Source organism: Rana temporaria, chromosome 8 (assembly GCF_905171775.1).
Source record: "Rana temporaria chromosome 8, aRanTem1.1, whole genome shotgun sequence".
Lineage (NCBI taxonomy): Eukaryota > Metazoa > Chordata > Amphibia > Anura > Ranidae > Rana > Rana temporaria.
In genome coordinates, this window is record NC_053496.1 from 90,220,212 (window position 1) to 90,245,799 (window position 25,588).

The window sequence follows — 25,588 nt, forward strand, 5'->3', positions numbered from 1 at the left end:
TGTGTCTCTACTCTCTGCAAAGAGGGGTTGCTTCTTTGATGAGAATAGAAGGAATACAAAGATTCCTTCAAATGCTTTCCCTGCACCCCATCCAAGTTTACCCACCAATAAAACCAAATAAAAACATCCACTGCCTGGTTATTGTGAGAGACTGTGCAGCAAGTGTTGTGTGCCTAGGGACCCATAGTGGCATGAGACCATAAAAAAAAAAAAACATTATTTCTCATGCCCACAGAAATGGTTGTATTAGGAGCGTTACATTGTTAGATGCATTTAGATTTATACTTTAAAACTTCTCTCCATTTCTAAAATATCCAGTTGTAAAAAAAAAAAAACTACAAGCCAAACCTATACACTTTACTCTGCATTTGAGATATTTTATTATTAACATATAAGCCACAAAAATGCATGTAAACTAAGGCCGCAGAAAACTTAGCTATGGTCTATATTAAAAGTTCTCCCCTTTCAACACTTGTATTATGAGACTATAATTTGGATTCCTTCCATTTCCATTCACCAACATATAAAACTGGATGAAAATACTCAGTGGCTGCTCTGTAGTAGTCTACATCTGTAGCGTTTTGTTTCAGTGCGCCATGTTAAATACGGTTTGAGGCAGTTTTCTGCAAAATGCAGCATATGATGATGAATAGTAAAGCATGCATAAAAAACCGCCACATGAAAAATAGAGGTGTGAATGTCGCCAGAGATGATCAGTAAATGCATGTGTCTATTCAGTTCAAAAGTCAATGGTATATAAAGAAATAAAGTTCTGTTTAAACTTGGACAGCGATGAGTGGGTGGTCATATGGGAGTACTCATTATGCCTCCTTGGGTTGGTGGAGGCTCTGGCCCCCACCAGGGCTGTTCGTACATTGTTGGGGCTTCTATCTTATGCTAGAAATCCTATCGTTACTAAATAAAAGTCAGGATCTGCTCCCACCCTGGGATTTTGGGAATCGTCCCCCTGTCAAAACAAAAAAAAGCTCAGCTCAACCCGTGGGGTTGCACAGAAAATAAAAAATGTAGTGTGTACCCAGCTTAAGTCAGTGCTTGAACAAAATTAGATTCGCAATAGTACACTACAGAGGACATATTTGAGTTATGCAAATAAACAAAACATCTAATTTTACAGTAATGGCCAGTACACTATTATCAATTAATAGGATGTACACAGAAGCCTTATTGGACCTGGGGTTCTATTTATAAAGCAGTGGTATGACCCACTTAATTAAAAAAAACACTGCAATGTGCTTTACGAATATGACCTCTCATAGTCACATGACCGACTCTCCTTCATTCGCAAAATTTGCTCTAATGTGTCATGCAAAGAGAACTCTGTAGAATGTCAGTTTTGATACTGCAAACTGAATTTTTTGAATGGACAGGCCACCAAATACAGTGTGCCTGTGGAAAATAACAAAAAGAGGATAGTGATATTTGCTCTACATTTTAAGTGACCCCACAAATGTTGTTTTCCTTCTATTATATATTATGTCCTACTCTTTGCTAATCTGCATTCTGAAAAAGATGAACACGAAAGAACTCGTAAGCCCAAAATAGAGTATTCCTCTGCATTTTTCATATACACACAGTTTGCTGGTTTACTTGTTACTCGTTTATCTAGAATTGCTTGCAAAAATCTGCAGACTCCTCCATCCCCATAAATGTTTAAATTTGTGTACTTGCTGGTGGCAGAACAGGCAAATATAGGAGCCCAGGGATAGAGGAAGAGAGTTATATGTATACATAATGTGTATTTCTGTTGGGATTTTTCTACCAGTTATGGAATAAGCCCTTCATTAGAATGAAGGTTACATGAGGCAGGATAATAAATTTATTCCAGCTTTCTCCACACATTCACCTACTATTGCATAATTTAGAATTTTGCTGCTGCACTGAGCAATGCTAGGTACTGAAACTGCACAAAGTATAATGAACGTATAATTGTCTAAAATCCATATGTATAAGATAAGATTTGCTGGCTATGCAACAAGATCAGACTAAAGTACATACAATTATTAACTAAATATAAAAATTTGCAAAAATCAGAACAATAGCAGAACAGGGAGAATTTGGTGAGCACACATTTCTCCCACAAATGAAGTGTCTACCATACAAGCTGGTCAGACATAGTGGTAAGAGAGACACGATCATCTTAGGAGGGAGCAGTTGGGGCTGTGGCCAGATAGTCGGGAGATCTGCACTCCTGGTAAAATCTGTGGGGCTAAGCTGTCAATTTGACAATCAGGTGTGGTTCCCATAGGAATTAAATATGCAACTGTTTGTTGTTACATAGAAGTTGTTCCTCTTAATTACTCATTGGCCCATAGGTAACCAATCAGTTTGTATTAATTTCTTCCTCCCCTTCTTTCATTTTTTGCTGATTTTGTCTATTGTTTAATATGCAAGATTTTTTCGTTTTCATCTACTTCGCAAGTTTGTGTTTGAGGCGCCATACTGAAAAAAAACAGCGTTTTTAAAAAAACACGTCTTTCCTTTTTTAAAATAACTTCACTATGCTTTTCACCAGAAAAAATAATTTTACTGCAAAGGGCAAATCAATTACAGAATAACATTTCCACCTTTGATGATTTGAGGCCTACTAGTTTCCAGATAGAATAATATCTTATGGTTATTATGATGAAAACCTGACCGTTTTACAATGCACACTAAATCAACCTGGCTTAACCATGCTGCAAACACATTCCTATCTTGTTTTGTTTTTCATGGCCCATAAGGTGGCAAAAAGAGGGATGGGGAAGAAGAGAACCTATTGGGCTTGGCAGCTCGTTCGATGGCTCCAGTTCCTTGTGGCAGTTTCCCAGCAGCAAACCAACTCCCTGCACTCTTCCTGCAGTGGCTGTGTCATCAAAGAGGCTCCAGCACGGATTGGAACTCTTAGGCAGCTCCACACTGCATGCTACCTTGCCTGTACCTGCCTGCTACCTTGAACGTTTGTGAGTGCATTCATATTATATACTTCTATAATTTGAAATAAAACTGTGCTACACTACTGGTGGCTTGGTGCCTCTTCTTCCACATACCTTCCTCTGTTACAGTGTTTGGGTTCCCAGCCCTCTTCAGCCTTGATACAACCAGCAGTGTCAGCCAGAGACTACTTTTTATTTTGCTCAGTTTAACCTCCGGTACTTATTCACGTACATGTGTGTGTGTACATCTTCAATCATCATCGATTTTATTGCATGCTAGCCTTTCTATATGTACATGCCGGCGGTTCATTTAGATCAGTTCCTTACACACTATCCAATTTTGATTGCATACAATTCTTCTTTGCCAGCAGCAAGTGTAGCACTGAGAGATTGTTGTGTGTTGCTTTGTTTTGCAACCCTAGAGGCAGTGTATTTCATGTTTCCCCCCCCTGCCATCCAAGCTAGTGTATATGCAGCACAAATCCATTTAGATGGGAAGGGGGGGTTACTTGGCATCTTCACTTTGGTTGCCAGAGGATCTTGTTACGCGTACTACTGCCATATACTGATAGTGGTGCTGAACATAGAAACTAGTTGAGCAATATCTCCATTACAACATAAATAGTCATGCTGCTAGCTTCACACCGACCATTAGATTATATGCGACAGGTACAACATAGTTCTAATCTTTCAATGTATAATTGCCATACTTCAAACAGATTAATGCAATTTATGTTTGTGTTATATATTATTATAATATTACATAACGCATACAATTTACAATCATATGACTTACCTTTTTCCTGCATGTTGCAGCCAGGTGATACTCCATTTACCACACGGTTTGCTAAGTTTACTTCATTGTCTGGAGTACAAATAAGAAGGTCACCATAATCATAATATTCTACCACACAAGGATAAAGTCTTTTTTAATGCGATACATTTTTACTGTGACTCATTAAGCGGTCAGCCAGCAGGGATGAATCATCGGTTGTTAAGGAGTTGGCACCCGCTGGCGTCCTAAAAATGATGAGTCACCCCTGCCCTGCTATCATCAGGGGATTCCCCACTGACAGCAGAATGTAAACAAATGAGCCAACATTTAAAAATCAAAATAAAAAAAACATGGTGCCAGGTCCAGTATGGATTTTGAAGCGGATCCCATGCCCAAAAAATAAAAATAAATTCATAAAATACCCTTATTTGAGCATGCAGCCTGGCAGGTCAGAAAGGGGGGGGGCTGAAAACTAAGGTAAATTGCAATTTTTTATATATATATATATATATATATATATATATATATAAATATATATATATATATATATATATATATATATATATGTTTACACAAATGTTTTGTCTTTTTTTATTTCTATTTTAAACTGAATGGGTTGTTTTACAAAGTGAGGGTTCACATATACCGTAATTTAAGTTTTAAAAGAATGTCTAATACAGTTTAAATACTTATATCTGCAGGCATAGTATCCCTCACTCTGAAGACTTTTATAACCCCATGGACTCTATATTCCCTGACAACAACTCTATATTCCCCAAATCTCTTCACCTGCGGATAATGTCAAGTCAATGCCAACCATGCCTCCCATCTTTCTGAGGTGGATAGGATGGACACCATTTAACATAAGCACAAACAATAGAATACAGTGAATACTTTTGCTACACATCTGCTCACAAAGGCCATGATAAACTTATGGCCAAAAAATAGAATTTTTTCGTCATACTTACCTGTAAAATCTTTTTCTTTGAGTACATCTTGGGACACAAAGTTAGGCTAATATTCATTACGTACTGGGTTATACGCCATCTCTAGGTGAATGGACACTGGTAGACAGTCTTAGACAGGAAGTGATCCCCTATATAACCTCTCCCATACAGGAAGAACATCAGTTTTTTTACCAATGTCTGCAAGGTGGATGGGCACGTTTGAGCTCTCTGAGCTCCAGGTCTCTAGTCCCACAAATGGTTCTTAGATGAATCAAAGGGATTGACCAATCTGAGCCATTCGACACAGGCTCTATATGCTTTGATAAATGGTACCCAAGACTCGCAAAAAAGAGACAAGATCCTGCAAAGGTTTTGCCTTTAATGCGACATCCGGGCTCTGGACCATGCAAAGTAGAATCCTGGACACCACAGTGCTAAGGCATTCCTGCAGAATGCTTTAGAGGTCCAAGGGAGTGGACCCTAAACATGAAAGGGATACCCAGTCCTTGAAGGGCCTCAAGTGACAGGAACCCTCCGTGATGGGTGAAGATTGGGCTCTTATTTTCTAAGCTGCCCTGCGCCTGGACGGGTAAGTGAAACCCCCTTATATACTTATTGTGGGGTGTCCTCCATAAAGAGGACCTGTCATTTATTTTACAAGGGGTATTTACATTGATCAAAAAATTGAAAAAAAAGAAAAAAAAAAAAAAAAGAAAGTGACAGTGAAAAAAATTGAAAAAAAGAAAAGAAGAAAGGAAATAAAAGAAAAAAGTAAAGCACCCCCATCCCTCAGTGCATGTGAACAGTGTTCGCACCACACATATGAGGTATCGCCGTGAATAGTAGGGCGAGAGCAATAATTCTAGCACTAGACATCCTCTAACGCTAAACAGGTAACCTGTAAAAGGTGCTTATGGAGATTTTTTTAAGTACTGTGGTTTGTCGCCATACCAGGAGTGCGTGCAATTTTAAAGCGTGACATGTTAGCTATCCCATTTTCTTGGTGTAACATCATCCTTCATAGTATACAAAAAATGGGGGTATATATTAAGTGTTATATTATTTTTTAATTCATTAAAATATTTTTTTTCCAAAAACATTGCATTTGAAAATCCACTGCACGAATACTGTGTGACAAAATTTGCAACAATCGTTATTTTATGCCCTAGGGTCTCTGCTAAAAAAATATGTTTGGGGATTTTAAGTAATTGTCTAGCATAAAATACAGATTTAAACAAAAAGTGCCAGAAACAGCTTGGTCTTCAAGTGGATAAAACACAAATATGTTCCCAAAATTCATCAACTAGATTCATAAAATTCTGATCACTGGGGTATGCAAGCCTGAATCTGATTTGTGGCTGTAGACAAGTTTTTGTTTTGTTTGTTAAAGCGTATCTAAAGTCAAACATTTTTTTTTAATTGTTAGGTTTTTTTGTTTATGTCATCTGTCCCATGACTCAAGTGAAATTGAAAGGATATCTTTCTAATGTGAGGGCTTCCTCTTTTAGATAGCTGTCACAGAAACAATCATTTACATTTTCTCTAAATCCCTATTCTGGTGGCTGCTCAACATATTGGATTTACCTCTACTTTCATTCCCAGTAACACTGGTTGTTAGGAGAAAAGGATAAAAAAGGGGGAGTCAATCATCCTAAAGCCCTTTACACACAATCGGATATCTGATGGAATCTGATCCGATGGATTTTTTCATCGCATAGCCGATGAAGCTGACTTTTATCAGTCTTGCCTACACACCATCAGTCAAACATCAGATCGTGGCAAAACGCGGTGACGTACAACACTACGACGAGCAGAAAAAAATGATGTTCAATGCTTCTGAGCATGCATCGACTTGATTCTGAGCATGCATGGATTTTTGTTCGATGGAGTTCCACACACACAATCTGATTTTTCTATAATTTTTTTTATCCATAGGAAAAATTAAAAACATGTTCTATTTTTTTTCACCGATGGAAAAAAAACGATGGGGCCCACACACGATTGGTTTGTCCGATGAAAACAGTCGATCGGTCGGTTTTCAGAAGACAAACCTATCGTGTGTACAGGGCTTTACAGGAACCAAAACCACAACAAGAAAACCTGACAGTTGTTCTAACCCTTCAACAATCTATGCAAATTGTAAAAAGTTTCCCCTTTATTTATACTTGTGTTGAAGGCTACAAGTATTGATATTACGTCTTTACAGCCTTGGACCTCTAAAAAAAATTCTGTATGAACACTTTGAATAAGAGCTTTATTTATTCCTAGCCTACTATGGTAATGGTTTAGGATTTTCTATGTTGTGTTCTAGGGCATAGATGTTTTTTTTTTTTTTAGATCTGTGCAATGTGGTGTAGAATATCTAATGAATGGACACTACATAAAAAAAGATTTAACATTTTGCGCACATTATTTTTTTATCATTATTTTCCCTGTTGTTACTGAGCAGCAATGAATTACTTTTTCATATGTCTAGGTATCGTACTGTTATGGATATCAGGTTTTTATACAAAATATTCTGTAACTTATATTTCAAACCATGCACATCACAGTGATTAGCATTACCATGGAGGCTGTTCATAGTTGGATCAATGGCTGACTTCCAGAACAACAGACATGCAGAGCAGAAAAGAGCATACACTTATTGTACAGAGTGACTTATGTACTCACCAGAACTCATGCTGAGGGCTGTGCACGTTTTCTCCTTCAATGTTTGCTTGTTTCTGTTTGGAAAAGGAAAAAGACAAATGTTTATCTCATGCTGGACTTTGCTTAGCCTTCGCCAGCTTCATATTCTTTCATAAGTTAGAAGGTATGTGAAAAATCTGCCAGCACAGCTTCCTGGACCTTATTCAGAATAAATGTCCATTTATGGTGTCACTGTCTACCCAAGTCCTAAAAATCCCATCCTTGCTCATTCAACACCAAGGGAGATGAGGTCATAAAAATGGACGGTCTGCCAATTAATGCAGAGAGCAGTGATAAACAGATTAATGTTTATCTCTGTGGTCAATTCATTAAAATACTCACTAGGCCTGATTTTCTTCCGCGATCTAACCTTCATTTAAGACAAGACAGTTATTAAAGCAGACCTGGAGTCAAAAATGTAGGGCTTTATATGTATGGAAGGTGCTGATAGACAACACCTCATGAGCAGCACCTACCTTGAGAACCTGAAAATGACCCTCTACCCATGGCTATGGGACAGAATATAAATTAAAGCAGACCTTCAGTCATTTTTTAAACTTTCCATCTATTAAATCTTCTGCCCTTGTTGTTTTAACTTTGGACAGTACATTTTTTTTTCTGCCAGTAAATACCTTATACAATACAAATGAGGGGGGGGGGGGACAAACATGGGACTTTATATGAAGCGTGTATCCACTAATAAATAAGGTACATATATATATTTTGTGTAAACCATAATAATATCCAATGGTATGTATTAGGGTTTGCCCGATACCACTTTTTTAGGACTGAGTACAAGTACCGATACTTTTTTTCAAGTAGTCGCCGATACCGAATACCGATACTTTTTTGAAATGTGTCCCCAAATGCAGCCATGTCCCCCCACAAATGCAGCCATGTCTCCCCACAAATGCAGCCATGTCCCCCCACAAATGCAGCCATGTCCCCCCATATCCAGCCATGTCCCCCCCCATATCCAGCCATGTCCCCCCCCCCATATCCAGCCATGTCCCCCCCCCATATCCAGCCATGTCCCCCCCCATATCCAGCCATGTCCCCCCCATATCCAGCCATTCGATCACCGCCCCCCCACCTGTTAATTTTTATATCTCTTTATTTGGCGCTTAGCTTGGTTATTCAGGTGACTGTTGCTTTACCTATGCTTGGGGAAAACTTTGTAAAGATATGTAATAAGGAGGCTTTACAGTGCATTCAGTTTAACTAGAGCTTGGCTATCTATAGCTGACTAGTACTTTTTAAAGCTGAATTCCAGGCAAACTACAGTATGAGTCATGTTTACCTGCCGAACGATTTGTATTTCTCTCCATCCGGTATTTGCATAGAACTACCACATAACACAGCCAGATTAGTGACCTTACTTTTCTGTACTGCTTTCAAGCCATACAGTTTGCACCTCTCATTCTCTTCCTGTGACTGGACAGCAATGGAGTATCATCCATTATTTCACTGCTGTGTCCTACTCGGTATCCCCCCATGCAGCCATGTCCCACTTACCTGCATCCACGCTATCACCGACTGTGTAATACGCGGGGAACATTACAGCTTTGAACAGCTGTAATGATTGGTGCCGCACTGCGTATAGACACTCCCCCTCGCTCGGGATTGGACAGTTCACCCGAGCGAGGGGGAGTGTCTATGCGCGGCGCGAATCATTACAGCTTCAAAGCTGTAATGTTCCCGGCGCGTATTACACAGTCGGCGGTAGCGGGGATGCGTCGTAACGGCGGCATGCGGCGGCGGCGGGCGGGCTCGGGCGGGGGTGGTCAGTATTCTATTTTGGTATCGGGGGTATTTGCGGGAGTACGAGTACTCCCGCAAATACTCGGAATCGGTCCCGATACCGATACTAGTATCGGTATCGGGACAACCCTAGTAAGTATAGTACATATGTATCATTGATATAACCATAAATATCAAAGTGTATATAATGAAGAACAAATGTTTATTGTAATAGTACATTCCAGCCAAAAAATGGTACAGAATTGTCTGGTAAAAAGCCTAGGCTTATGACATCATGCACAGCTCTCTCTCTCTCTTGTGAGAGTTTGTCAGGAAGGGAGGGGGGATGAGTCATAAGAGGTCCAATGAGAGCTGCAGGCCTGGAGGGGTGTACCTCCTGCGTGTCTGTGTAAATCCAGGAAGTGAACAGGCAGCAAAAATGGCTGCAGCCAGACTTAGTGGAGGGAGATTTCTGCAGCATATTTGGCAAGTACAGAACCACAGTATATATAAAATAATCTGCACAGTGGTTGGAGGGAAGCTTCAGAATGGCAAAGATGTTTTTATTACAAATTATGTAAGCAGACTGCAGTTCCTCTCTAAATTGAATAGAGGATATCAGTTACAATTATCCCAACCGAATATATCCTTTAGAAATCAAAATAGAAGTATCATAATACATGACTGCCCAATGATACTGTAACATAACCCTAGTAAACATTAAAGCAAATTCCTAAGTGAATATACTTGTGTACTTATTTATTTCTTCTTGTATTGTGATGACAGCCTGATGTATACAACCATCATCCGGGCGATATGGGAAGGGCTTCTCACACTTCATTTGGTTTAAACTCTAGCTGTCAAGTCACAAAGAAGCCTGGGAAGAATGTGTCCCTGTCTTTTATGACCAATCTTAAATGGAAGAACATTTTCTTATGGAGTCAAAATGAAGCCCTAGTGAGAAATAGGCAACATTGCATTGTTACATCCATCATGTCATGAGGATAAAGATGAGGATCCACACATGAGGGTGTCACCTATATCATGTACCGGTACTAGTATTGAAGGGGTTGTAAACCCTCATGTTTTTTTACCTTAATACAAAACTCTTGGCAGTCACCGCCCCCCCAGCCCTCCCGTTTTACTTACCTGAGCCCGTTCATCCTCTCTGCGGGGACGCGCTGTCTCTCTCTCCACGGGATCCCGGCTCTTGATTTTCTAGATTGATAGCAGCAAAGCCATTGACTCCTGCTGTCAATCAAATCCAATAGCGTGGGCACCAGGGTGCATGGCGGAGTCTGGCATTCGTTTCTGTGGACGCAAATGCTGGACTCGGGAGCATGCCCACAAGGTAACCTCCTCGGGAGAGTGCTTCTCCTAGGTGGTTATCTGAAGAGGGCAGGAGCCGCCGAGGGACCCCAGAACAGGTGGATCGGGGCCAATCTGTGCAAAACGAGCTGCACAGTGGAGGCAAGTATGACATGTTTGTAAAGCTATGTTTTTTTTGTTTTTTTTAAATAACAATCACTTTAAGTGCACAATTAGAAAATAAACACAATGTACACAGGTTACAATATTGACAGATGTCAATAATGCTGGTGTGTAGCGCTCCTATTCCTTAATAGCTGCTGGTGTTATTCCAGCATCCTGGTTTTGGCAGTGATGCATTTTCGGTCTGCTTGTCCACTTGCTATGTGATTGATGTAGCCAGTTTCTGGGTGGAGACCAAACCTGATTTAAGCCAGCCATGCCTGTAGTCTCATGCTTGTTTGTAACATTTGTAACACGTGCTCCAAGCTCCCTGTTTGTCTGTCATTCTCTACTGTTTGGATTCCCCTCTTTATGACCTTGGATTGTTTCTGGGTGGAGACCAAACCTGATTTAAGCCAGCCATGCCTGTAGTCTCATGCTTGTTTGTAACATTTGTAACACATGCTTCAAGCTCCCTGTTTGTCTGTCATTCTCTACTGTTTAGATTCCCCTCTTTATGACCTTGGATTGCCACTCAGACTATTCTCGCTGCCTGCCTTTTTGACTACGGATTGACCCCAACTATGGTTAACCTTGCTTGCGTTGTACCTGGAGTGTCATTGAACCATTCTGCCTGTCTGCCAATCGCAAGTACCTATTTGCTGTGCTCCGTTCGCACCTGCCCTGGCGTGGTAGCCAGGCACTATAGCATTGTGCATAAAACCTGGGGCCTGCTTGCCCTATGTAAAAGGGGACTGCTATAGGTGAAGAACACAGAAACCAGCTATAGTGCTCGACTACCTGTGCTAGGGGTTAGCCTGACAGATGGGCAGCCAACAGAAGCTAGAATAACTCCTAAAAAGATTACTAGTAGGAAAAAAAGTTATGAAGGTATAGCAGTGTATTTACATACCTGCAGGAGCCTCCCAAGTAATTCGGTCACAGCCAAATCTCAGTCTGTTTTGACAGCTTTGGCACTTTCTCTTAAATTAGAAGATTGCCTCCCCTTTCCTACCTCCTGCACATTCCTGTTGGCTGGTAAGCCTGCCCATCACAGTGACAGGCCAATAGGAATTTGAGGGGTTGCTTTGCGGTAAACTAAGACACTACCCTTAAGTGTCTGAGATTTCCTAGTCAGATCAGTTGACATTTGGCTGTAACAGAAGAATTTTGTTCTTAGAGAATCAGTAGAGTGCCTGCACTTCATACCTGCAGCCCCTTCCCTTCTCTAAACAAATGTCTCTTTAAATAATATAAGCAATACCGGCTCCTTTGTAAAGGCCAGATGTATTGGATTATAAGTCCAGGTCTATTATGTATATACCACTTATAAGAAACTGATCATGTTTTGGAGACTTACATTTTTTTAAATATTAGCCAACAAATGGTATAATTGAAATCCAAACTGTGTGCTGGTTAATGGCCAACATGGTACAACACTCTCCTACTACTATACACCACAGATCGCATTTCTCAGAATGACACAAGAGGAGCTCCAATTCAATTAACCTACCCATGGTGGATTTAGGAGATTGTAAAATTATTTTATTAGCGGTACACAAATAATCCCTACACAGTGGGTGACACAATGACACATGGAGGACATATCACAACAAGGTTTATAGAGACCCAGAGCCTCCAAACTGATTCTCAGTCCATTCCTTAAAGTGATTGTAAAGTCAATTGTTTTTCCTATAAAAATAATAAACATGCTATACTTATCCTCCTCTTCTCAGGTCCCTCTTCTGTGCTCCTGGTCCCTCCCTCCTGACAAGTTCCTCCACAGCCTGCTATGGGGGCATTCGAGCTGAGTCACAGCTCTCTATGTTCATTCAGACATGGAGCCCTGACCTGGCCCTTCCCCCTCTCTCCCCTGATTGGCTAGCTGGCTTTGATTGACAGCAACGGGAGCCAATGGCACCACTGCTGTGTCTCAGACAAACAGGAAGGTGAATCTTTGATGGCTGAGACCCTCGTGGACATTGCTGGATAGAGGGGACCTTCAGATAAGGGTTAGGGGGGCTTTTGCACACAGAAAGCTTATCTTAATGCATACAAATAAAAAACCTTCTGCCTTTACAACCCCTTTAACATTTGTTTGGTTGCTATGGGGAAAGGATTTTAAATTCTTTTGGTTTCTAGAAGATTCTCTGTATAATAAATATCACCATTAGTCCTCACAGTTTTTACCACATTACTGATCAGCAGGTACACTGACTAAAAGCAGATTTAAAACATATCTAAGTGTGCCAATAGTCTGGAAAGAAAAATGTTCCTAAATATTCAATAACTTCTAATCTGTGTGCCTGATTTAGAACAGTGAACAACAAGCCTCCCCTGGAAAGCAGCACAATTATAAGGGAATAATACATAGTAAAACCTCTCTTGTAAGCATCAAACAGCTCTATCTTTTTTTCTAATGCACTATGAACATGGGATTATTGCTGTAAATGCAGAAGTTATAATGAAAAGGAATGACTCAATAGAATCAATACTCTGTCTAAGTGGACTCTACGTATAAATCATAATTAACCTTTCCATATGATGAGCAAACATTTATAGCCAACGTTTTATTTATGGCAACTGCAAGGAACTATTACCTCTTTATGGACATTAATAAAGAAAGCTGCTGTCAGCAGTTACAGCTGCAATCACATGTGGAAACAAAACACGAGTCATACATTCAATCGAATAGAGTTTTCAAATTTGGCACTGACTTTTTATATTTAAAATTCATCTCTGGTCTTCAATCCACAGCAGATTAAAGCTGGGCTCCAGGCAGATATATTAAAATACCATTTGAAGCAGTCGTGTATTTCTTTAAGCATAATTAAATGTATGTTTACATACAACTAGCAGAAGTACCAAAATGTGTCTTTTCCTGCCATATCCTCCATGGCAGTACTCATACTGGTTGAAGAAGGGGCAGTACTACTGTATTGACATGTGTTGACATAAGTAGAGAGCAGAGTTAGACCAATCAGTGTAATGCTACTTTTCCTCCATTGTCCAATAACCAGGCTGTAGGCAGGGAAATTACATCCCTGTTTTCCTTTGATTTCCCTTCTAAATGTTTTATTTCTTTGTCTTAATTTCTCACTTCCTGTTCCTCCTCGGTAAGCTTGTCCCCATCATCCGAGCCGTTCTGGCTGGGGGTTAGTCAGAGTGCTCGCCCCGCCCTTGGGACTACACCCCTGCGGGGAGACGCTGTGTTCACATAGTCTTCCCGCAGGGATGTAGCCCCAAGGGAGGGGGCGAGCACGCTGACTAACCCCCAGCCAACGGTTTGGATGATGGGGGCAAGCTTACTGAGGAGGAACAGGAAGTGAGAGATTCAGTCAAAGAAAAAAAACATTTAGAAGGGAAATAGAAGGAAAAGGTAAGTGAACCAACAATGCACTAGCTTAAAGGGGTTGTAAAGGTTTGTTTTTTATTTTCTAAATAGGTTACTTTAAGCTAGTGCGATGTTGGTTCACTTACCTTTTCCTTCAATTTCCCTTCTAAATGTTTTTTTTCTTTGCTTTCTTTGTCCTGTTCCTCCTCAGTAAGGTGTTCAATAAGCTGTTCTAAATGACTTTCCATGACTCGGATGATGGTGGAAAGCTTACTGAGGAGAAACAGGAAGTGAGAAATTAAAAACAAAGAAAAAAAACATTTAGAAGGGAAATCGAAGGAAAAGGTAAGTGAACCAACAATACACTAGCTTAAAGGAACCCATTTATAAAATAAAAGAAGAACCTTCACAACCCATTTAAGGGAACCTATTTAGAAAATAAAAAAAAACGAACCTTTACACCGCTATTAAGGAAAACAGAGATGTAATTTCCCTGCCTGCAGCTTGGTTATTGGCTAAACTATAATTTCCTATACACAGGAAATGCATCCAAAATGCATTAGTACACAAAAGGTACATTCATATCAATGGAAAACAAAGTCATGTGAAAAGTCAGATTGATCAGCAATGTTCTCTGCTGTGATGCAATGGTAATCTCTGTGCTTTGATTTTACAGTCTGTAGTCATGCAGTAAGCTCTAAACAATAGTGTATATATTAAGCTGGATGGAGAAGTCCTTTGCCTGAAAGGCCACGTGTATGAGCATCTAGAGGTGACAGTCAATATAATTTTATATCACAGAAAACTTTATTTAAAATACATATAAACATTCTACATAATGAAAAAATATTCCAAAATGTAGTAGTCTCGCGTTCAGGAAATGTAATGTACACGCATGTGCAGATCAACAGAGATGCACAGAAGCATTGGAGTTTACAATAGTATGGCCATGTACAGTCAATCAATCACTTGTATGGCAGGCTATATATTTTTTTTATTTGAAAAGCCTATGACCCAAAAAACTCCACCCGGTGCAGAAAAAATGTGCACACACATAAAGAGTGTTCAAAAAAACGTGCAGACGGGCGCAACGTCAAGTGGTCCTCCTGTGAAGAGGGACCCAAACCCTGATCCCCCGGGGCGTTAGGCTCCAGACGGGGACTGAGGTACTGTGGTCCGAGCAACCGAAGCCGACACGGACCCAACTTCCTCGGAGGGACTGCCGAAACAGAACCCTCCCAGTACTAGGTGGGGCTCCCCAGAAGGGAGACCCCATGAGAGCAGGCGAACTAAGCCAGAAGGCCATGTCCACCCACTCCCAAGATGTTCAGGGCTGGCCCGAGGACCCGCACCCTACTAATCACACAGTGACAAAACGTGCACAACAAAAAAAGACAAAAAAGTGACAAACACAGGCTTAAATAAAATAAAGTGGGGGAAGGGATAGTGAAGAGGAGAGTGAAAGAAGTGGCCATTGTGGTGAAACAATGACCAGGCCCTCCGGCCAGGAATAAAAAATTCCTCCGGTCCTAGGCAAAAGGCCTGGCCCAGGAGGCAGGTGCTAAAAAAAAGCGTGTATCTGGTGCAGTGACCGTGGTATCTTAAATCAATGTGTCCCTCACACACAGTGATCTTCAGATACCCCTGGACTGCCACTCCAGGGGCACATGCACCATAGGCTTTTCGTTCCATATCCGACCCCCCGACCGGCCAGTGCAGCCCTCCACCCCTGCCAGCTAGAGAGCCCTTCAAGGTTTTCTTGGTGAGAACTGCCACTCAGATAACAGCCTCCACCAATACTAGCCCCTCCAGACCCTCCGTCAACCCAGCGGATTTGCATGGCTCTACCCCGTCATACCACAGGGCATTACCAGCTCCTCCAACCGGATCGCTGACAGAGATAGCACTTACACCAGCCAGCCAGAAGGCCAGACTAGAACTCGGCAAAAAGACCAAGACCAAGCGCAGTACCCATCCTCACCAGGAGCACCCTTCCAGATGGCTCAGACTCAACCATGGGCCGGCCCCCAGTATTCTGTCGGGCAGCACAGCGTAGTCCCTGCTGAAACCATCCTTCCAGGTGCAATGACGTCATTGGATTGCATCCATTCTCTGCATGTAGGAGGTGCTTCAGCGCTCCGCTGACAACTGATAAGGACAGATACCACACCCAGTCCCAGCCAAAAGGCCGAGAAGCGGCAGGGAAGACAACCACGATCAGCACGGCCTAGAGTGTGCAATGGCCGAGCCTCGCCCTGGGAGAACCACCTTCATGATCATGGTGTCTCCCCTGCCAGGTAATGTATGGCAGGCTATATGCACCACCTTCGGCTCACCGGGGCACAGAAAAATGCCCCAAATTTTACGCTCTGCATTTTTTCAGCCTCTCATCTGTGTGCAAGTTACCTTATAGCTATACGCCATCAAAAAATTATAATAATTGAACCCTGAAATGCAAATGGGAAGCATAGCTAACTAGCTTAGTACCTCAGACTTTCACCCAAGCATTGCTGTAGTGGTACCTGCCCACTTTGCTCCCTTCTGTCTGTAATCTGGTGATCCAAGAATCCTACTTTTGATGTAGGTAATCTATTCTCAAATCAACCCACTACAGACCTGTTGCAGACAGAAAGTTTAAACAAAAACAAAAAGTTTCCCACGGCCATCTACCAGATTTAAACAAGACTTGTAAATATAAATTTGACTGGTGACCAGCTAAGTAGAGAGTAGAGAGAGATTACATATGACATGCTTCAGGCCATACATTCCCAGTGACCCTGTAAAGAGCTGTGTGGGTGCAAATATGTAAATAAACAGTTTAAAAGAACAAGGTGGGGGACTGTACTATTGAAGAGGAAAGGTTGCTTTAGAGAATGGCCCTCTGTTAGAAAGGAACATTAACAGAAAAACCTTCAGATTCAGAAAATAAAAACCAACATTTTGTTGTAGAACTGTCCTAGGAACCACAAATAAAGGACTACCTTTACTCTGGATGTTACATGGGTACTATAGGTATTGCTCGTGCAAATGTAGAAGAGCCAGTGCTACAAATGAGAAGTGACAACAACCAAAAGTGTATGGGTGCATCCCCAGATGGACAGCCAGGAGCTATGAGGGAGAGATCTCCACACGGATTATCCCTAGAGATACAAGAAGCAGGATGGCGAATCTTCTAAGCCACACATATACAGTAATTGAAATGTTACTTTTGGGTGGACTGCCCCTTCAAACTAAAGCATTTTACACACGTAAAAAGTTCTAAAAGATAAAAAAAAAAAAATATTGACGTTACTGATACACGGCCTTTGCAAAATCCAGCCCAGGGCCATATTATGCAGAACCTTGCAAAGCAACACATGCCTTCATACATGATAGTACATCAGTAATCACATCACTATTCAGGAAAGATGAGATGGTACTACTATCTGAAAAACATTACTCCTATCACAAAATAAAGAAGGGTAAACTTGTAGGTAGTTTGTGTTTGGTGAAATGGACCACGCTAAGACAGGCAGCAATGTAAGGAAAAGGATGAGGTGGTGGGGGGCAGTTCTCATGTGTGCCTTTTTCAACAAGCAAACTAGTGTTATAGTGTAACCGAAAATTGTAAACGTTTAATGCAGTAAATAGAGCTGGTATCACACTTCTTGTAATTAGGGGTTTTGCTATGCTCACAATAAGTCCCAATAGCCCCAACACCAAGGCTTAAGACAACGTAAACTATGAGTTAGTTCACAGTAGGTTTACTTGCCAAGATAGTTTGGTACTATTAAGTAAGTACCGTAAGTGTCAGTCAGAAGACTCAAGTTTGGGGGATTTTGCTGAATCCAAGTTTTAATCCTTAACATTCTATAAAAGGTTCTATATTTTCTTTATCAGTAGTTTCTACAAATCGGCCTCAACATTTAAGAAAAGGGCTTAAGATAATCCACTGGTTACTCCCTTCCTTTAAACTCTTCCCACCTCCCTTTTTTTTCCTTATCTCGCTGGTTTATCTTGCTCAATGTCCTCCTAAGCCCCTAGATACCAAACATAGCAGCTATTTTCTCTTCTAAATTGTTTCATCCCCCAATCCCTTATACCTGCTATGGAATATCACTAGTTCATCTTACATATGTTAAAACAAAGAGATATCGTTACGTTGATTGTAGGCCTTGTTAGGCTTTTCAGTAAAAAATTGCTTTGACTAACATAGAGCTTCTCTGTACATGTGTATTGACACCTGTAAAATGTTGAAAATCCATAAACATTATAGAAACATTATAGTTCTATAAACTATAGAAGAAAATAATTTATGATAAACAATCCAGAAACTGAAAAAGTGTTGAATTCTCTCAGCACAAGAATCCGACTTTAAAAAGCTGCTGATCACTATAATGATGATCAGAAGTTAAAAAAATAAATAAAACACACACACACAAAACAAACAATGAAATCCGATCATCTTTTTTAAAAATCAGTTATCTATTCAGTTAGCAAACCAGTATGAGAAATGAAAACAATACTTGGCAGTAAATGGCCTAAGACATAATTCAAATTGCATCATTGTCTGTAGGAACTACCACAAACAATTACGGACGTGATAGGTTGCATTACATATCCCATCTATTCTCTGGTATCTTACCTTTCATGGTTCCTTTTTTCATATGCGATTTGCTGTTCTCGCATAATTCCTGTCAGCATGAGAGTGTAAGCCAGTGGCTCACAAGTGACCTGTGATTCAGAGAAAATTGTCTCTACTGTACATTTAAATGCCCCCTCCCCAGTCATTCGTGTCCCTGCCTAAATTAGATTCATTTCTTGGTGATGTCATCCTGTCACTGGCTCCTTCATAATCAACCACGGCTTTTAGCAGCCTGACATTGTTGTGACTTTGACATCGACCAGACATAAAAGCAACATGTGTAGGATGCTTTGCTCTAATGCAGCCGGTGGCCCAGTATCTAGAATATGAGAAGTGTCCGCAAGATAGATACAGATTAGCAGAACAAAGTAAACAGAAGAAAAGACTCATCGACAGCGTCAAAGGAATATTTTCATTAGCAAGTAGGAGACCAACATACAAAGCTTAGGTTTCAATGGACAGATTCCAAAATAGCTGGCAAGTGATCTGGATATTGACACCAACAGTAGTACACGTTCCAAAAGTGTAAGGATGAACCAAAGGCGTTTACAATTTAAACTGCCGTCTGACTATCCGCATTTGAAACGTATTTTGAATCCAAGAAACATTTGCAACCGACAATCCTTTCCATTACAACAGATCTGTTTTCATCAACCTTCTAGCTATAACACACACGCATTTTTGTAGCAGACACAGGATCACCCTCAGTGTTTTCGTTGTGAAGAAAAAATGTATTGCAGTCAATGAAGGTCTCGGTCAGTGATTTCAGCATTTGTGACTTTATTATTTAATTTTTTTTTAACAGAAAAGTTTATTGGACAAATCAGCATTACAAAGCAATCAATTACAGCATGTGCAGCGAATTACAGATCAAAACTACAGGAGGAAAAAAAACAAAAAAACATCAGAAGTGAAAAGGTATTACATCCGGGGGTTTCACCCCTTCCATAAAGCCGGTCGTACCTAGAGATCAGTTCCTGCTGGCAACTTCGTAGTAGCTCATACAACCCATACAAGTAGTAGTAGCTCATACAACCCATACAAGTAGTGTAGTCATAGGATTAAAGAAAGGGGGGGGGGGAACAACCTCTAGAGAGCGGGCACACCAGTCACACTCAGCCACTGGGGGGTCCGTAGTCAGAGCACTTGTCCTGCCAGGGTAAAACCGAGCGTTGATTTTGGAGTCAGTCGGAACGCACGTTCCAGTCATGTCAGTCAATGCGGAGGCAACAGCCTCCCAGTAGGGCTGGAGTTTCGGACACGACCAGACCATATGCCAAAACGTTGGAGAGGAAGGGAGTAGGAATGGCGCTAGCTTTGTGGAATACAGTGTTGATATTTTGGGTATTGTTACAGGCACAATAATAGATATTCAAATATTAGTGTATATTGATAAATAAGGTCTCAATTTTAAAGGAACTATACTAGTGATATATATAACAAATAATAACAATGTGAAAATAAATTAGCAGCTGCGATGTACGCAGTCCCAAGTGATCCAAATAAATAGAATCTTAGTGCTACATTACTTGTGATATCCACTCCAAATGTGTGAACAATGACAAAGAAAAATTAAATAAGTGCCGCTATTAAGTTAATTAAAAAATAAAGTTATTAGAGAAAGTGCTTTGTGCTGTTATGAACATCTATTTATATGCTTCACACGGTGATCCACTCCAATCTGTGCTCTTATATGGACCGCACTCACCAGATTCGTACCCCCTCTTGAGGTATACAGCGTTCACAGTGTATGCCAACATAGTGTAGTATCGTTTAAAAATCTGTTTTTATTAGTAAAACAAATGGGTACTCACAATATTGTTGAATCAACAGAGCATTGATTTAGCATGCAGAAAACGGAAGTATTAGTGGCGTTCTGTCGGATCGCTCGACCGGTTTCGTCATTCTGACGTCATCTGGAGCGTCCTGAACGACACAATCACTTCCTCTTTTATTGCAAACACTGCGTCTTGTGTTACGGCGGCCATATTTGGTGGGTTTCAGGGACAGAAGCCCAGGTATTCTAGTGTCTGATATCTTGTGCTACGGCGGCCATGTTTGGTGTGATCTGGGGACAGAAGACCATCCCCTAGTGGATGCACACAGCGGCCATGTTTGGTTAGATACTGGGGACTGAAGCCCAGGTATTGTAATAGATGTAAACATACAATGAAATGGTATAGAACCACTTCTTACTGTACTGTTTTGTCCACACAGATCGCAGTGTATACATAATTACGGATACAATTACATTTCTAATACTTTTAGATAAAAGGCACCAATTTGACATATAAAAATGTGGTAAAAAAATATATGTTTAAAATATTTGAAAAACGGAATAGACAAAATTAAGGGTCACTGGAGGAGAGAATAAGAAAATCAAAATATCACAAAACTAAACCTGATTGATTTTTGAACTCGAGACCCTCCAGCCCTCAGGCTTGAACATTGATCTGGATCTCAACTGTTATCTGACCAATTTTTAATAGAGTTCCACTACGAGCAGGCTGAAAAACTGGGTGAGAGGGTCATTTGACAAGGCCTGGCCTGGACAACAGCCATGCAAAGCCATTGTCACACATACATTTTTACACTGGCAGGTTTCAGAAGCAATATCTGGATCATTTGTACCGATTGTAATATTTGAACAAGGTAATCTTAGACCTATTCTGCCATTAGTGAGCCTTGTAGACAGGATTCATGGTGTGATCATTGAAGGGCAATATTGGTGCAAATATGTGACTCTTGTACAATTGCATCCTTGTCCACAAATTGATAAGGTGACTAAACTTTAACCTGCCATACTACCCACATCATAAGAGACACATTATATATCATCCAAGGTGGCCAGTTCTTTCTTTAGATCTGAACACTCACAAGTAAACAAAATGTGCCCACGTGCACAAACTAATGGTTATCAGATCTGACAAGTTAATGGCTTGGCTATAAGACATACTGAATCTATGCTCTGTAGTTGCTCCAGATATCCTCTAGAAATCAGCAAGCTTGGATTTTCTTGGAAAATGTATACTGGTTTGCAACAACAGATTAGCCAGCACCTACATGTCAAATAACCATTTCCGGTCTGTAAGCACCTTGAAAAAAAAAGTCCTGGGTGGTACAATGTGCTCAGGTATAGCTACTTTTACACAAGATTTCTGGTTATTTATAATGGACATAACTTTGTCTTGAGATGTTTCCTAAATGTGCTTTATCACTGGGGCTATTTGGAAACAGATCTAGGTGAGGAATGTCGGAGATCCTCTCACGCCTCCTGAACGGCATGTCCTTGGTTTGTAAACAAGCTTATGACAGACCAGGCTGTCTCCAAGTGATAGAAATTAGCACATTTAGATGTCACAGGGCCATATGCCATCCTGAAAGTATAAATAACTTTAGCACCACGTGTAATGAGATTAGTGTCCCATTAAAAAAGGATCAAGTGGGATTTGTGAACAAGATGTTATTGAAATAGTTCAGATTTGTGGGCACACAACAATGGAGTGTATAATGTTTTAGGAAAAATTTGAATAAAACCCTTGTCAAGAGTCATTCAGATCCGTTTCCAGGAGTTATTTTTAATCTCCAATCTCTGTATAGCTAGCTAAGAACCCAATAGATACAACTAAATACCAACATTATAGAGTAGAGAGGACCAATTACTGCTCCTTCTTAATCAGCACCATTTAGAATATGAAAGCAAAAGCAGTGGTTGACAAGAAACAAGTCTCATTACCATCTCTAACTAGAAACTGCTTAATGAGACATCTCATAACAAGCCAGAGCCTGACTGATACATCCAACTACATATTAATGTAGTTGCTAAGTGTAGAAATGTTTTACTGCAGTGGCAGTTGTTTTGTATGGTGAACACAGGATTCACTATTCACTGACTCTTAAGAAAGGGTGTTGAGGTGCTTCCAGGTACCAAACTGCCTAGACAAAGCATGGTGCCCCATGTGAAACAGTTGTTGGGAGGGCCTTTTTCTTATTCTGGAGATGTTTTGAGAAAAAAAGTCTGAAAAATCAGCAAGTGTCTTAGCACCTTTTCTGGAGTGAAGGAATTATACCCTGTTTTCTGACTGGAGAGTACTGGGATTTACAGCTCCACCAAAAAGCCAGAGGTGGTAGACCTGTTAGTGAATGACCATTTTTCTTTTTCTCAACACAGAGGAAGTTAGTCTAAGGCCAGGTTCACACCTATGCGAATTGGTTGCGGCTTAAACCGCATCCAATTCACATAACATTATAAAATGCATTGATTTTAATGAGGCTGGTTCACATATGTGCAATGCATTCCATTCGCACTGTGCATTGCCGTGCGGCTCAGGTGCAAATTCAGGCCCGTTATCTTCTACGGGAACGCATCTGATTCGTACACGTGTTGCATTCTGAACAGGGATCATGAGGGGGAACTTCACGCCAAATTTTAAATAAAAAACGGCATAAGCATGAGCATACCAGGCCATTGGGTCTGGTATGGATTTTAACGGGAACCCCCTACGCCAAAAAAAAACGGTGTGGGGGTCCCCCCCAAATCCATACCAGACCCTTATCCAAGCACACAGCCTGGCCGGTCAGGAAAGGGGTGGGGACGGGTGAGCGCCCCCCCTCTTGAACCGTACCAGGCCGCATGCCCTCAACATGGGGGGGTGGGTGCTTTGGTGGCAGGGGGGTGCCCTGCGGCCCCCACACCCCAAAGCACCCTGTCCCCATGTTGATGAGGACAGGGCCTCTTCCCAACAACCCTGGTCGTTGGTTGTCAATGAGAAAGGAGCGGTGTGTTAGTGGGCGTCCTGACACTCCTGCTTGCCCCCTCCCCCCTTAAGAGGCTCTCTCCACACCAGGGAGAAAGCCTTGCATTACTGTGTGGAGTTGCAGACAGAAGAACAGGAAGTGAGGGTTTCTCAGAAGAAATAAGGACATTTAAAAGCAAAATCGAAGGATGAGGCAAGAGAAGGAGGACTGCACTAAGGTAAAGGAAGCTATTTAGGGAAAAAATGTTTTACCTTTACAACCCCTTTAAGACTGGGCATTAAAAATCATAACTAATAATGCAGAGTATACACAAAAAGGCGGGCGATAAAGTATGTGTGCTATTTCCAACTAAATAAAAAACGTACCACTTTTGCTGTGTCTTCTGTTGTACACCAGGTACTTTTTGACCAGTCTCTAGCCTCAGTCATTCCAAAAACTAAATCAGGCTTTCCAAACAATCTTTTTAATGCCTTCAGCACAGCACATAAAAGGTAGCACTAAGCCATCAGCAGGAATTCTAGATACTTTACATTTACCGGCAGGAAATGACAAGTTTATACAGCTGCAAATTTTCAGATGTCCTTATGAGCCGAAATGTAAGGAAAACAGTGGTGGCATATAACCAAATGATAATAATGAAGGTGAACAGTGATGCCAGGCATGACAGGAAATTCTGCTCATTCCATACTAAGACATTAACACAACTTTGTAATAAATGTATTCTCTCCCTAATCCACCAATGATTTTAAAACCGCAACATTTAACAACTCTACGGTGGAATATGTCAATGGATTGTAGGACTGTTCTGGAAGTAGTTCACACATTTTCTTCATTTCTATAGCTTTTTTTCATATTTATGAGGCATCTAATCTACATGCAATACCTGCACTAAAATAAGTCTAGTAGCGGCCTTTCAGGCCATGCTATCAGAGTATATATGGGCTTTCAAAGCAGCTATTCCATAAAAAAAAAAAAATTCTAGCTTACTGTAATTTTAGAATAAGAGAAAAGTTCAATTATACCCCCCACCCCTTACACACAGCTTGGACTCCATCCATGGCTGTTATTACTGTTCTGTGAACATCACAAACCATTGATTTCTCAGCAGCAGTGACTTGTATAGCATCAGCTGTAATCACCATGTCGGATGTTACAAGTCAGATGGTTAGGACAAGGATCCGACTTTGATCCGACTTCAATGATATTCAATAGGCAGAAGTAGCACCAAAGTGGGGCAGGAACCTTTTTTAAAGTCGGACCGACTTGTGTCGGACCAGTTAAGATGGCTCTCATAAGGAATCATTGCGTCATGCGACATGTGCTCCCAATGCCGGAGCGTGTGTTGTACTAGTGTGAACCTGGCCCTGCTCTTTTATCTTTATCTTTATATTGTGTGAACATTCTCAACTATTTTTGTAAATCATCCTCTTTCTGTTTTAAGACAACTTGACGTATCCGCAGAATCATTGTAAAAGTTTGCATAGAATACACATTTGCTACAGTATTTGCATAGGTTGCAATGATAATCATTAAACTGGAACATGAACTAATGCGGATAGGTAACTCAAAGTATGGTCTAGGCCAGCCACTCCCAACCTTTTTTTAATGTGGGGGAACCCTTGAAATAACTTTCTAGTCTTTAGGGAACCCCTGCTAATAATTTTTGTATCTACAGTCCATGGTAAAGTGTTCTTTGATCAGGAAACCCCCAATAAGCTCCAGTGGAACTCTAGGGTTCTACAGAACCCTGGTTGAGAAAGACTTGTCTACGTGGTTAGCACTCTTGCCTTACAGTGCCCACCATCCTCCTTATTTGCTTAGAGTTTGCATGCTGTCCTTGTGTTTATCTGTATTTGCTCTGACAACCTAAAATATTCTGGTATGATAATTAGCGTCTGTTTAATATCAGACCATGAGTTCATCTTAGGCACTCCACTGATACAAGGGTATGTACTCTGTAATGTTCTGTGTAGTATGTTGGCACTGCATGACCATAAGGAATAAAAGAGAAGAGAACAAAGGGCCAGATTCACAGAAGAAATACGCCGGAGTATCTACTGATACTCCGGCGTATTTTCAAATTTGCCGCGTCGCATCTTTAGTTTGAATCCTCAAACCAAGATACGACGGCTTTTGGCTTCGATCCGACAGGCGTACGGCTTCGTACGCCTTCGGATCGTAGGTGTAATACTTTGGCGCCCGCTGGGTGGAGTTTGCGTCGTTTTCCGCGTCAGGGAAGCCAATTAGCTTTTTACGGCGATTCACGAAGGTACGCGCAGCCGTCGCATTCTCTTACGTCGTCGCTAGTCGGCTTTTCCC

At 40.9% G+C, this 25,588-nt stretch overlaps 1 protein-coding gene and 1 non-coding gene across 39 annotated transcripts in view; both read right to left on the reverse strand.

Moving 5' to 3' along the window:
• Positions 1 to 25,588, reverse strand: part of SORBS1 (sorbin and SH3 domain containing 1) — a 469,099-nt gene that overhangs the window by 163,559 nt on the left and 279,952 nt on the right. For 6 of the 38 annotated variants that reach the window (XM_040362207.1, XM_040362230.1, XM_040362219.1 and 3 more), the window contains exons 1-3: positions 18,512 to 18,943; positions 7,326 to 7,378; positions 3,730 to 3,798 (exon numbers count right to left, since the gene is read on the reverse strand). In XM_040362207.1, the coding sequence (XP_040218141.1) occupies positions 3,730 to 3,798; positions 7,326 to 7,378; positions 18,512 to 18,657 (268 nt within the window). In that variant the 5' untranslated portion in view covers positions 18,658 to 18,943. Of the gene's footprint in view, positions 1 to 3,729; positions 3,799 to 7,325; positions 7,379 to 18,511; positions 18,948 to 25,588 lie in introns of those variants that run through there. The other 32 variants (XM_040362213.1, XM_040362209.1, XM_040362218.1 and 29 more) reach the window with 14 other exon arrangements.
• LOC120912489 lies at positions 16,034 to 16,193 on the reverse strand. Its single transcript, XR_005743087.1, has one exon. It is a non-coding gene; the product is annotated as a U1 spliceosomal RNA (small nuclear RNA).